Source organism: Oncorhynchus clarkii, chromosome 10 (genome assembly GCF_045791955.1).
Source record: "Oncorhynchus clarkii lewisi isolate Uvic-CL-2024 chromosome 10, UVic_Ocla_1.0, whole genome shotgun sequence".
Classification (NCBI taxonomy): Eukaryota; Metazoa; Chordata; class Actinopteri; order Salmoniformes; family Salmonidae; genus Oncorhynchus; species Oncorhynchus clarkii.
Window position 1 is genome coordinate 4,171,619 of NC_092156.1, and position 14,288 is coordinate 4,185,906.

General features: G+C 41.4%; 1 protein-coding gene across 1 annotated transcript; it reads left to right on the top strand.

The window, feature by feature from the left end:
• The first annotated feature begins 4,742 nt into the window (after window positions 1-4,742).
• On the top strand, window positions 4,743-13,656 carry LOC139417923 (high mobility group-T protein-like). The gene is made up of 5 exons (XM_071166914.1): window positions 4,743-4,863; window positions 8,341-8,501; window positions 9,527-9,672; window positions 9,996-10,170; window positions 12,736-13,656. Exons 1-5 carry the CDS (start codon window positions 4,767-4,769, stop codon window positions 12,880-12,882), a joined length of 726 nt encoding a protein of 241 aa, XP_071023015.1. The 5' UTR covers window positions 4,743-4,766; the 3' UTR covers window positions 12,883-13,656.
• Window positions 13,657-14,288: the final 632 nt, after the last annotated feature.

The following is a 14,288-nucleotide window of genomic DNA, read 5'->3' on the forward strand; positions in this document are numbered from 1 at the left end:
TTCCTGTTTCCGGTTGGGGGCTTGACGCCGGTTTGTGTAGCAAACTTTACCTTCCCCCTTTCGAACGAGGAAACAAGCCGTTGTTGTACCGCCTCCCACTGATCAGATAAATGTATTACACCTTATTGTCTATACTTGGTACAATGTGATTCAAATCGAGAAAGAACAGCAGATTCAAGTAGCTGCGAAACACAGACACTGTGAAGGCCCAGAGATTCTGAAAAATGATATGTTTTGCTAGCTAGCCGGTAATATAGCCCAGAGTACCACTGACCTGACTGGTGTGATGAGGGCTTTGTATTTAAAAATAATAATAATGAAATCTAATCAATTGAATACATTTGATGATAATATAAGATAATATGCTTATTCATAATGTGAATAAGTGCTGTATTACTATTCTAAAGGAGGGAACTGTAAAAAATAAAATAAAAAAAAAGACTAATGTAAAATAGAGTAAAATGCGAATATTTCATCCTTTGTTATCCACATTTTTAAGTGCCGCTTTCTGATTTGAATTTACAAGAGGAGAAACATTAAACGAAGAGGGGGTATGGGGGTTCTTTGGGGTACAGGGGGTTTCGGGGTACTGAGGCGAGAAGGCGAGGTACCCGTTATCTGAAAAACAATGGCCCCTTCATTTATAGCTCAGTGCTCCTGTCTCTCCTCCCCCCACATCCCCTTCTACTGTCTCTCGTTTATACCTCCCAACCCTTTCCTTCTTTTCCCCGGCTGTACCCCCATACCTCTCCCCTTGTTTCCTCTGTGGTGCCTTTCTCCCCCCTTTCCCTATTCCCCTTTTCCCCATACCCCCCCACCACCCGAACACACACACACTCCGACACCCCTTCTTCCAGCCCCTCCTGTATGCACCGCTGCTGTCCTCTATTTTTTTCTTCTGATGACAAATTAATTTGCATATTTTTTTCCCAGAGAGGCCTCATTAGAATGCATAGATACATTGGTGATGAACTCTCCCCTCACCCTCCTCTCCTCTCTTCTCATCCTCTCCTTCTCTCTCCTACCCCACCCTTCTCTCCTCTCCCCTCACCCTCCTCTCCTCTCTTCTCATCCTCTCCTTCTCTCTCCTACCCCACCCTTCTCTCCCCTCCTCTCCTCTCCTGTCCTTTCCTCCACTCTCCTCTTTCCTACCCCACCCTCCTCTCTGTTTCTCCTCTCCGTTTCTCCTCTCCTCTCATCCTCTCCTTCTCTCTCCTACCCCACCCTTCTCTCCTCTCCCCTCACCCTCCTCTCCTCTCTTCTCATCCTCTCCTTCTCTCTCCTACCCCACCCTTCTCTCCCCTCCTCTCCTCTCCTGTCCTTTCCTCCTCTCTCCTCTTTCCTACCCCACCCTCCTCTCTGTTTCTCCTCTCCGTTTCTCCTCTCCTCTCCTCTCCTCTCCTCTCCTCTCCTCTCCTCTCCTCTCCTCTCCTCTCCTCTCCTCTTCCCTACCCCACTCTCCTCTCCTCTCCTTGTGCTTCATGGACAGGCTGTGTGACTTTCTGTCATCATGCTGCAGGTACTACTGCTACTACTCCCACATGGGACAGATGACAGTTTAATAGCTAGACAGAGACAAATGGGGCTCTGGATAAAAGTTGCCCTTAGGCACAGATCTGGGATCTGTTTCTGCTCCCTGAATCCTGATTGTAAATATGAGAGGTGGAATTGCTACACTAATCGTAGATCAGTGTCTATGAGGGCCGGCTCCATCGACAATTTCTCTTTGTTTCAAAGATGTGACTGTGACATGTCCCTTTTCAAATGTTAAGTATCATCCATTGCTTCCCCTTTATTTGTTTATAGCACTGTGCTAGAATGTATTCCTATGGCAAAATCTGATAGATGCCACAATCAGTGTCTCCCTTTCACTGTTCTGTATGTCTAAGGGTACCAAACCTACCTCCCAAGACAATGGAGAGGGTAACCAAACCTACCTCCAAAGACAATGGAGAGGGTAACCAAACCTACCTCCCAAGACAATAGAGAGAGGGTAACCAAACCTACCTCCCAAGACAATGGAGAGGGTAACCAAACCTACCTCCAAAGACAATGGAGACGTTTGGCATAACTGCAGGCAACATAGTCTGCATACAGGCCCTGGTGAATATAAAGCAGGATTCCTTTCTGATACTTTGATTGATTGATTGATTGATTGATTGTAGCAGAACACTGTTTCATTTTAGATGATGATGCCGACAAAGGTTTGCTAAAAAAAAAAAGAAGCAAACTAACAGCAAATGAATATCAGACTGTGGAAGGAAAGCATGATTATCACCATCACCCATAAACCATTATTATTATTATTTTAATGACTAGAAATTAGCTTTAAAACTGCACAATTTTCTCTCAGCCTCATGGCAAAATGGGGCTGGGGTCTTAGGTTACTGGTATGATGATGATGATGATGATGATGATGATGATGAATTTGAGCTTTAGGGACTAAGGAATGAGAAAAAACATCATTCACTGTGATACAAAGATATAAAGGGTGTATAAAGAGCATGGAATATAGCGCTATCTACAAAGGTCCAATCAAATCTGTCAAAATGTGTCAAAATCTAAAAAATATTATATTTCTTAATGAAATATGATTGTTTTTATTTAACTTTTAAGTTAGGCTTCAATCAATGCACGGATTGACCTTATACGTGTGAATTGAATGCGCCCGTATGGGCCTGTGGAACGCAATACAGTTCTATTCATAGGAGCGCTGGCGCATGTGAGAACTGGAACATACACGCATGTGTCAGCGCGTTGACATCAACGTTTTTCTAGCAGGTCTCCAGCGATGCACTTGCTTGTAAATCCTAATGCATGTATCCAAAAGGTTGAGCCTTTAGCTACATCATCTGCTAAATTGTAATTATTCACTCCTATGGACTATTTATTGCGTACCTCCTCGTGCCTTTTGCACACAATGTATATAGATTATTTATTTTTTCTACTGTTATTGACTTGTTTATTGTTTATTGTTTACTCCATGTGTAACTCTGTGTTGTTGTCTGTTCACACTGCTATGCTTTATCTTGGCCAGGTCGCAGTTGCAAATGAGAACTTGTTCTCAACTTGCCTACCTGGTTAAATAAAGGTGTTCTCAACTAGCCTACCTGGTTAAATAAAGGTGTTCTCAACTTGCCTACCTGGTTAAATAAAGGTGTTCTCAACTTGCCTACCTGGTTAAATAAAGGTGTTCTCAACTAGCCTACCTGGTTAAATAAAGGTGTTCTCAACTAGCCTACCTGGTTAAATAAAGGTGTTCTCAACTGGCCTACCTGGTTAAATAAAGGTGTTCTCAACTAGCCTACCTGGTTAAATAAAGGTGTTCTCAACTGGCCTACCTGGTTAAATAAAGGTGTTCTCAACTAGCCTACCTGGTTAAATAAAGGTGTTCTCAACTAGCCTACCTGGTTAAATAAAGGTGTTCTCAACTGGCCTACCTGGTTAAATAAAGGTGTTCTCAACTAGCTACCTGGTTAAATAAAGGTGTTCTCAACTAGCCTACCTGGTTAAATAAAGGTGTTCTCAACTAGCCTACCTGGTTAAATAAAGGTGTTCTCAACTGGCCTACCTGGTTAAATAAAGGTGTTCTCAACTAGCCTACCTGGTTAAATAAAGGTGTTCTCAACTAGCCTACCTGGTTAAATAAAGGTGTTCTCAACTAGCCTACCTGGTTAAATAAAGGTGTTCTCAACTAGCCTCCCTGGTTAAATAAAGGTGAAATAAAATAAAATAAAAAATAAAACATTCTAACAAAAACGTACAGTTACAAAAGCATAAAAATAACGGTATAAAGTAGCGGTTCGAGACAGAACTGTAGCCGATAAAAGCGCGTCAACATTGCTTCATATAGCCAGAGGACCGCACATAAAACGGATTGTTCCGTTTGTGGCAATGAGGACTATAGTGAGAACAGATAGAATAGAAAAATAAATGGTCTTAAAATTGCTTGTCTACTTTTAGTTTTATTGGCTACGGTTTTCATTAAACCTCATTATAGACTCTCCCTCTGCTATCAACGTGCATTAGATTATACCGTGTAATGAACATTTGTTAAATAATCTTATATTTCTCCTAAACAATCACTAATAACATAATAAACGCCGTCTTCTGTCGAAAAGAAGAACCTCGTTGCTTAATACTGCCTCGATATACTGTCATTGATACATCTGCATGATGGTGTATACTGTGCCATGTCATTCATTGGTTCATTACAAACGACACAATTATCTAAAATTCATTCTACATGATATACTGTATCATCCCACCAAGAGGTCCCTTCAAACACTTTTCTACTATTCTTATTTAAAACCCACCATCCTAATATATTCTATTAACAAAGTCTTAATTTGCTAATACAGTTAATTAATGGTGTGAATAGTCAATGGTTGCAATTGATGATTGGGGGTGGGGTGGGAACTTCCCACCAACACCTTGTTCCCGTTCATTTAACACGCTGTTGCTTCACCAAAACGCTCCGCAGTTGTCCCATTCATTTGCGTTTCACTGTGCTCAACGCACGGAAACTCAATGCTATGGGCAAACCACTCTACAAACATCCAGGAAGCTCAGCACCAGCAACAACAAAAAAAAATGTTCGTATCACCGCGCCATTTTACAAGTCCCGTGACGTTTCACAAAAGGTAGCCAATGGCGCATCGTCTGATATTAGGACAATGAAAAAGTTATATCCTATCAGACTGGCACAAAACTTGGCGGTAGCCAATGGGAAGGGAGGAGAGAGAGAGAGAGCTCCACCGAGAGTGATGTTAGAGAAGCGACAAGACACTGCGTATCGCATTCGTTTTGGTGTTCCACATTACAGCCATTGCAGTGCATTTGAGATCCAAGCGGCAGCCTTTGGTAAGTATCTCACACGATAGAGGGAGAGAGAAAAATATATGAGAAGTGTCGGTAAGGATGAAAAAATGACAAGACAATTTAGAAATTTCCTTTGAAATGTATTGAACATGTTAGGTTTGCAAAAAAAAAAATGTGATTTTTTAATTCTAAGAAACCGGTCAAAAACTACCAAGAAAATTGCCAGCGAAGCACACAGTATTTAGCCTCTGGTTGAAAAAAGGCGAAAACTAAAATAATCTACATTTAAAAAATATATATGTATTTTATAAATTAATATCAGGTAATTGTTGCAGTGTTATTATAAAATGCGGTGTATTTACCGAGTTAAAAATCAGTAATGTTCAGTGGACAGCTGGCTAGCAAGGTAGCGCACAAACATGAGACTTGTAAGCCCATTGCAGTGTATTGCGAGGCTGTGATGCCTGTCATATGAAGATGAAACCACGGGAAGATTGACAATGAAAATATAGAAAACATTGAGAGAAAGAAATTTGCTCTGAAAATTGTAACTGTTCGTTATTTTTTTTTTCCACAAATTGCCTCATAATTAGGGTGAGAAATTACCTCGGGAATCTGCGCTTTACTGTAATGGCTGACTGTACTCGCATAGGAAACAAGGCAGAGACAGTAACTGCGGAGCCAGCCATACAATCGCAGTTCACTTCCAACTTTTTCAAACCGTGATTTATCACCAACCATGTGTCTAACTGTAAAATATAAAAAATGAAAATTAAAGGCCCATCTCTCCTTATTCCAACGACAGTATTTTTGTATTTTTCTGTTGAAAATAAAGAGTTGAAATCGCAGATTGAAAAGAGGTGGGTACCCCGCGGTCGCTCTGCCCTCTACTTGCATGCAATGGCTGTGCATTGACACAAAGAGAAGGAGCCATATTCTCCATGTTAGTGGATGAAGACACAAGCGGCCATTCCGAGCTCATAGGACTCTACACAGCCCGCACATAGGCATAGCACAGACCCAGTGTATCACTCTATACACCACGGCTATTGCAATAGGAATCTACCGGGGAAAAACATGGTCAAGCTGACGGGCTTTGTCAACATATTTTTCGATTCAAAATGCGATCGGGAATGCGGGTGGAGACATTTCAGGGCGACTTTCTTTCATGAAGAAGGCTTTCTCACAAAATGGAAGAAGAAATATTGCCGTCGTTTTTTGACCTCCTTTTTCCTTCAACGAGAAGCCTTATGCGCCATTACTACTTCACTCGACAGATAGAAACGCATTGCTTGGCTACAACACAGACATGCAGCCATACCAGCAATATTAATAGGGAATTTCACCAGATTTTTTTCCCACATTTTAATTATTTTTTTCAAATGTTGCTGAATCGAAATTGAAACATATTTTGACTTTCTTTTGTGGTTTTAGGGTATTTTTTTCTAGATTTTTCGGGTTTTGTTTTTCTAAGGAATAGATTTCTATAGAGTTAGCTAAATGCACTAGTAACATTATACACGAATTAATCAGAAACCTGGTACTTTATGCAGTTCTCATTTTCTTTCCGATTTAGTTCGTGAAAAAGTGAAAAATGTCAAATCTGTCCGAAGATTCTGCACTTGAACTTGAACTTCACAAAGTTTTTAAAGGATTTTTCCCCCTTGTAGAATGAGAACCTCTAACGTTCTGTAGCCAGAACTCCCGTGATCAATGACAGGCATTCTGCATTAAAAACGAAACAACTCACAAATATGAGGTGACTAACGTAAGACTGTACAAAATGCATGAAAATAGCGTCTATTTATTTTTTACATTTCGCATGATTTGGCCAGTAAAGGTAACGGCTGTGTTTTCAGCAAAGGGCACATTCCGCGTGACAGTCCGTAAACGTTCCTACAGACAAGGGTTTGTTTCCACAAACTTATTTTCTATCAAACACACAGAACCGGACGTGTTTATTCGCAGAGAGCTGCGTTTACAGTTCTGATGCCAAGAGTAAGTAAGGGCAGGAAACAGTCTATTGAGTCCAGCCTGATAGGGGAAGGGGGAACCCAAATGATAGAAAATAAATTATCCAAATTAAAAAAAAGGTCAAATAATATTAAATGTGTTTTCAGCCCCTTTGTCAAAGCAAATCTAATAACTCAGATGCAACAAATATTTGTAACACCTTGAAGAAGGGGCTTCCACCTGTAATGCAATATACACCTGTCTCTGTGAGGACCTTCGGTCATGTCGTGAATTTCAACCATAGCTTCAATCATGAAGAACAAAGAGCTTTCAGAAGAGTTCAGGGATAAAGTTGTAGATCGATAACAGACTAGGGGTACGTTATAAGAAAATGTCCTATACATTGAGTACAGTCAGGCCAATCATTAAGAAGTGGAAGGTTTTATGGAACCACACAGACTCTTACCAGATCAGGATGACCTTCCAAAATAACCAGTTGGGACAAAAATATCTGAACTCACGTTGAAAGAGCTGCTGCAGAGTTCCATGGCTGAGATTTGGAGAAAATGTCTACGAATCAACTATTAGCTCGATCATTCGCCACCTGTAGCCGATACCGCGCAATTCTGATAGGTCATTACAGAAAACAAAGACAGATCTCCAATCACGTGCAGTTTGCATGAAAGCATTTAGGTAACATTTCAGAATATATGGCAGTAAATCGTGTTTTTTACACGGGGGGGGGGGGGGGGCAGAAAATACTGAATAAAATGTGACTTGTGTTTTTGTTGTTGTTTTACTTTTCTTTGCCATTTTGATAACTTCTAAAACCTTCTCTCTTGTCCATTTTGATAACTTCTAAAACCTTCTCTCTTGTCCATTTTGATAACTTCTAAAACCTTCTCTCTTGTCCATTTTGATAACTTCTAAAACCTTCTCTCTTGTCCATTTTGATAACTTCTAAAACCTTCTCTCTTGTCCATTTTGATAACTTCTAAAACCTTCTCTCTTGTCCATTTTGATAACTTCTAAAACCTTCTCTCTTGTCCATTTTGATAACTTCTAAAACCTTCTCTCTTGTCCATTTTGATAACTTCTAAAACCTTCTCTCTTGTCCATTTTGATAACTTCTAAAACCTTCTCTCTTGTCCATTTTGATAACTTCTAAAACCTTCTCTCTTGTCCATTTTGATAACTTCTAAAACCTTCTCTCTTGTCCATTTTGATAACTTCTAAAACCTTCTCTCTTGTCCATTTTGATAACTTCTAAAACCTTCTCTCTTGTCCATTTTGATAACTTCTAAAACCTTCTCTCTTGTCCATTTTGATAACTTCTAAAACCTTCTCTCTTGTCCATTTTGATAACTTCTAAAACCTTCTCTCTTGTCCATTTTGATAACTTCTAAAACCTTCTCTCTTGTCCATTTTGATAACTTCTAAAACCTTCTCTCTTGTCCATTTTGATAACTTCTAAAACCTTCTCTCTTGTCCATTTTGATAACTTCTAAAACCTTCTCTCTTGGCCATTTTGATAACTTCTAAAACCTTCTCTCTTGGCCATTTTAGATACCGATATTGAGATGGGGAAAGATCCAACGAAGCCGAGGGGCAAGATGTCCTCCTATGCCTACTTTGTCCAGACCTGTCGAGAGGAGCACAAGAAGAAACACCCGGAAGCTTCCGTCAACTTCTCCGAGTTCTCCAAGAAGTGCTCTGAGAGATGGAAGGTAAGTATGGAACACATCTCAGCTGTGACTGACTGGCACCCCATTCCCTATATAGTGCACTACTATGGCACCCCATTCCCTATAGTGCACTACTATAGCACCCTAATCCCTATATAGTGCACTACTATAGCACCCCATTCCCTATATAGTGCACTACTATGGCACCCCATTCCCTATATAGTGCACTACTATGGCACCCCATTCCCTATATAGTGCACTACTATGGCACCCCATTCCCTATATAGTGCACTACTATGGCACCCCATTCCCTATATAGTGCACTACTATGGCACCCCATTCCCTATAGTGCACTACTATAGCACCCTAATCCCTATATAGTGCACTACTATAGCACCCCATTCCCTATATAGTGCACTACTATAGCACCCCATTCCCTATATAGTGCACTACTATAGCACCCCATTCCCTATATAGTGCACTACTATAGCACCCTATTCCCTATATAGTGCAGTACTTTTGATCAGCACCCTATGGGCCCTGGTTGAAAGTAGTGCACTAAATTGGAATAGTGTGCCAAAGGTAGTGCCATGTTGGGATGCAGAACCCTTTAGTGGACACTGTCCTGTACCACTCGTAGTCCTGTGATAGTTGTCTGGTACGAGATAGTTTAAAATGAACTGTGTCACAGCTAAGTTGTTCCGTACTAATCTGCCACCCCTTGTCATGTCATTGTTTTGTTTACGTTGTGTTCCTCTACCACTGTGTAGCACCTAACCGACACACACACACACACACACACACACACACACACACACACACACACTCATAATCACACACACACACACACACACAATCACACACACACACACACAATCACACACACACACACACACACAATCACACACACACTCATAATCACACACACTCACAATCACACACGCACACACGCACGCAGACACACGCACATGCACGCAGGCGCACACACACACACACACACACACTCTCTCTTTCTCTCTCTCACAAACAAACTGTTGACATCTGATCACACCTTCTGCTTCCCTCAGACCATGTCTGCCAAGGAGAAGGGGAAGTTTGAGGATCTGGCCAAGCTGGACAAGGTGCGTTATGAGAGGGAGATGAGGAGCTACATTCCTCCAAAGGGAGAGAAGAAGAAGAGGTTTAAGGACCCCAATGCCCCCAAGAGACCATCGTGAGTACTGCCTGACAGTAAAAGACAATCACCCCCCCCCCCCCCCCCCCCCCCCTTTCCAAAACTCATAATTCATCGATGTCCGGCTGAATCGGGTTAAAACCTGCCGAAAGTAAGTTATGAAACAATTACTACTATAAAACAATGAACAATAACACTACATTTGAATAACACTAGTACTGCATTTAAAGCAGCTCCTTTAGCACTCAAATAAAACATCAGTGTTTTGTCAACAAACAATCGATGAATTGACAACCGAACAAAAACCAGTGCCCCTTCTGTTTCCTCTCTCCTGTTCTTCTTCTTCTCCCCCCGTCCTCCAGGTCTGCTTTCTTCATCTTCTGCGCTGATTTCCGACCCCAGGTGAAGGGGGAGACCCCTGGCCTGTCTATCGGTGATGTGGCCAAGAAGCTGGGAGAGAAGTGGAACAACCTAACAGCGGAAGACAAGGTGCCCTATGAGAAAAAGGCTGCAAAGCTGAAGGAGAAGTACGAGAAGGTAAACAAACATCAACCCTTTTGTTATTTTATGAATTTGATTGGTTTATTTAGATCTCTGTTCGCTGTTAGGTGGGATGTTCTCTCAGTCATGCATAGCCTAACAATTCAAGTTATTATTACTAGTTATGCATAGTCTAACAATTCAAGTTATTATTACTAGTCATGCATAGTCTAACAATTCATGTTATTAACACTAGTTATGCATAGCCTAACAATTCAAGTTATTATTACTAGTTATGCATAGCCTAACAATTCAAGTTATTATTACTAGTTATGCATAGCCTAACAATTCAAGTTATTATTACTAGTCATGCATAGCCAATTTTATTTTATTTCACCTTTATTTAACCAGGTAGGCTAGTTGAGAACACCTTTATTTAACCAGGTAGGCTAGTTGAGAACACCTTTATTTAACCAGGGAGGCTAGTTGAGAACACCTTTATTTAACCAGGTAGGCTAGTTGAGAACACCTTTATTTAACCAGGTAGGCTAGTTGAGAACACCTTTATTTAACCAGGTAGGCTAGTTGAGAACACCTTTATTTAACCAGGTAGGCCAGTTGAGAACACCTTTATTTAACCAGGTAGGCTAGTTGAGAACACCTTTATTTAACCAGGTAGGCTAGTTGAGAACAAGTTCTCATTTACAACTGCGAGATGGCCAAGATAACGCATTAAAGATATGATAAAGCAATTCGACACATACAACAACACAGAGTAACACGGAATAAACACAACATACAGTCAATAATACAGTAGGTAAAATAAAACAGAAAGTCTATATACAGTGTGTGCAAATGTGTTAAGATAAGGGAGTTAAAGGCAATAAATAGGCCATAGTGGTGAGGTAATTACAATATAGCAATTAAACACTGGAATGGTAGATGTGCAGAAGACGAATGTGCAAGTAGAGATACTGGGGTGCAAAGGAGCAAGATGAATAAATAAATACAGTATGGGGATGAGGTAGTTGGATGGGCTGTTTACAGATGGGCTATGTACAGGTGCAGTGATCTGTGAGCTGCTCTGACAGCTGGTGCTTAAAGCTAGTGAGGGAGATGTGAGTCTCCAGCTTCAGTTATTTTTGCAGTTCGTTCTACTGGCAGCAGAGAACTGGAAGGAAAGACGACCAAAGGAGGAATTGGCTTTGGGGGTGACAGTGAGATATACCTGCTGGAGCGCGTGCTACGAGTGGGTGCTGCTATGGTGACCAGTGAGCTGAGATAAGGCGGGGCTTTACCTAGCAGAGACTTGTAGATAACCTGTAGCCAGTGGGTTTGGCGATGAATATGAAGCGAGGGCCAACCAACGAGAGCGTACAGGTCACATTGGTCGGTAGTATATGGGGCTTTGGTGACAAAACGGATGGCTCTGTGATAGACTGCATCCAATTTGTTGAGTCGAGTGTTGGAGGCTATTTTGTAAATGACATCGCCGAAGCCGAGGATCGGTAGGATGGTCAGTTTTACAAGGGTATGTTTGGCAGCATGAGTGAAGGATGCTTTGTTGCAAAATAGGAAGCTGATTCTAGATTTAACTTTGGATTGGAGATGTTTGATATGGGTCTGGAAGGAGAGTTTACAGTCTAGCCAGACACCTAGGTGTTTATAGTTGTCCACATATTCTAAGTCAGAGCCGTCCAGAGTAGTGATGCTGGACGGGCGGGCTTCGATCGGTTGAATAGCATGCATTTAGTTTTACTTGAATTTAAAAGCAGTTGGAGGCCACGGAAGGAGAGTTGTATGGCATTGAAGCTTGCCTAGAGGGTTGTTAACACAGTGTCCAAAGAAGGGCCAGAAGTATACAGAATGGTGTTGTCTGCATAGAGGTGGATCAGGGAATCACCAGCAGCAAGAGCGACATCATTCATGCATACAGAGAATAGAGTCGGCCCAAGAATTGAACCCTGTGGCACCCCCATAGAGACTGCCAGAGGTCTGGAGAACAGGCCCTCCGATTTGACTTACTGAACTCTGTCAGGGAAGTAGTTGGTGAACCAGGCGAGGCAATGATTTGAGAAACCAAGGCTGTCGAGTCTGCCAATAAGAATGTGGCGATTGACAGAGTCAAAAGCCTAACAATTCAAGTTAACGCTACTCATGCATAGTCTAAAAATTCAAGTTATTATCACTAGTCATGCATAGCTTAACAATTCAAGTTACAACTAGCCATGCATAGTCTAACAATTGTTGTTACTACTAGTCATGCATAGTCTAACAATTCAAGTTATTAACACTAGCCATGCATAGTCTAACAATTGTTGTTACTACTAGTCATGCATAGTCTAACAATTCAAGTTATTACAACTAGTAATGCATAACTTAACAATTCAAGTTATTACAACTAGTCATGCATAGTCTAACAATTCAAGTTATTACAACTAGTCATGCATAGTCCAAGTGGTCATTAGTAGATGCAGTTGTTGTATGTTTACTTCCATGTTGCGAGTCACATTTGGTGACTAGGACGAAACCTAGAGAGGAACCTCTGAGGGGTGGCAAGTCCAAGTGGTTGCCTGTAGCAATGAAGTGAACCACTACTCTCGTCCACTTCCCCGTTCTCAGGACATCACTGCGTATCGCAACAAGGGCAAGGTGCCCGTCAGCATGCCCGTGAAGGCCGCTGCCCCAACCAAGGACGACGACGACGACGATGATGATGACGATGACGACGACGATGACGACGACGATGACGACGACGATGACGAGTAGATCCACGTTGATCCACGTTGTTGTTAGAGCTTATCATTTCTTGTTTATAAAGCATTTAACCCTTCTTGTTCACACATCACTTACACAGAACAAAATAAAAAACATGACTTGAAAAAGTTAAAAAAAAAAAAAAAAAGAACCCCCCCCCCCCCCCCTCTCTCTCTCCTCTCTCCCTCCAAAAACGTAAACGCTGTGTATAAGAAATGTTTTGCAGCTGTACAGGTTGTTGTCTCCTTTTTTGTATAGTTTAACACTACAACAGTGTCACCTGTATCGGTCTGTGTTTCTATCTCCCAGTCTCTTTGCGTCCAAAAATGGAATCCTATTCCTTATTTCGTGCACTACTTTTGACAAAGGCCTAATAGGGTTCAGGTCAAAAGTAGATCACTATATAGGGAATAGGGTGCAATTTGTGGACGCCCCCCCCCCTTTGTTACAGTTTAAAGCGGTTTGTAAAAAATAAAATAGTCTTGGAAACCGATGGGTCTATTTGCCTTGTGCACAGTGCACAGCAGCACATTACCTAGTTATAATGTAGGGTCTTCGTAGTTCTTCTGTTTCCGATGGGCCCCGTGCGTTTTGTTTTCTTCTGTTTTTTTAAATGATGTATTATCAACTCGCCGTATTGTCATAAAGATATTTTACTGGACTATTTCAATACCACTGTCATTGCAAAAAAAAAAAGAGAGGAAATATTTGAATTTTTTTGTGTTTTTTTTTTGTTGAGATTCTGAATTGCTTCTGACGTCAATAAACTTTTTTTTTTTTTTTAAATAGACTGGTTTCTTTCTTGTGCGTTTTAGAATCTCTTGGTTACGCAGATCATCTCGTCCAGGGTTTCTCAAACTCGGTCCATATATATATATATATATCACGGTGTCAAGGCATATCAACTAACAGATTATAGAGAAAACAACGCAATCGTCACAACACATAGATTATGATGTGGTTCTACGGGATTGGTTACCACAGTGATTTTACCCACTACTGGTCCCAAATGACTCTATTCCCTTTAGAGTGTGTGTGTGTGTGTGTCTCTTTGTGTGTGTGCATGTGTGTGTGTTTGTCTCTGTGTGTGTGTGTGTGTGTCTCTGTGTGTGTGTGTGTGTGTGTGTCTCTGTGTGCCTGTGTATCTTACACCCGTGGTGACTAGGCGATAGATAACAAAACAGTGTTCAGACAGGATGTTAGTGTGTCTTAGCCACAAACCGTGGCTTGGTAACAACACTCACCACTCCACCATCTCCTGTTCTCTCTGTTTCATTTAGACACCGCTGCCTCTCTCTCTCTCTGTCTCTCTCTCTGTCTCCCTCTCTGTCTCCCTCTCTCGCTTTCTCTCTGTCTCCCTCTCTGTCTCCCTCTCTCGCTTTCTCTCTGTCTCCCTCTCTGTCTCCCTCTCTCGCTTT

Excerpts from the sequence above, each read along its gene's own strand:
- LOC139417923 (XM_071166914.1), top strand. The coding sequence starts at position 4,767 with ATGTTAGAGAAGCGACAAGACACTGCGTATCGCATTCGTTTTGGTGTT. Across the intron at positions 4,864-8,340 it reads GATCCAAGCGGCAGCCTTTG|ATACCGATATTGAGATGGGG; the intron begins GTAAGTATCTCA and ends TGGCCATTTTAG. Across the intron at positions 9,673-9,995 it reads AATGCCCCCAAGAGACCATC|GTCTGCTTTCTTCATCTTCT; the intron begins GTGAGTACTGCC and ends CCCGTCCTCCAG.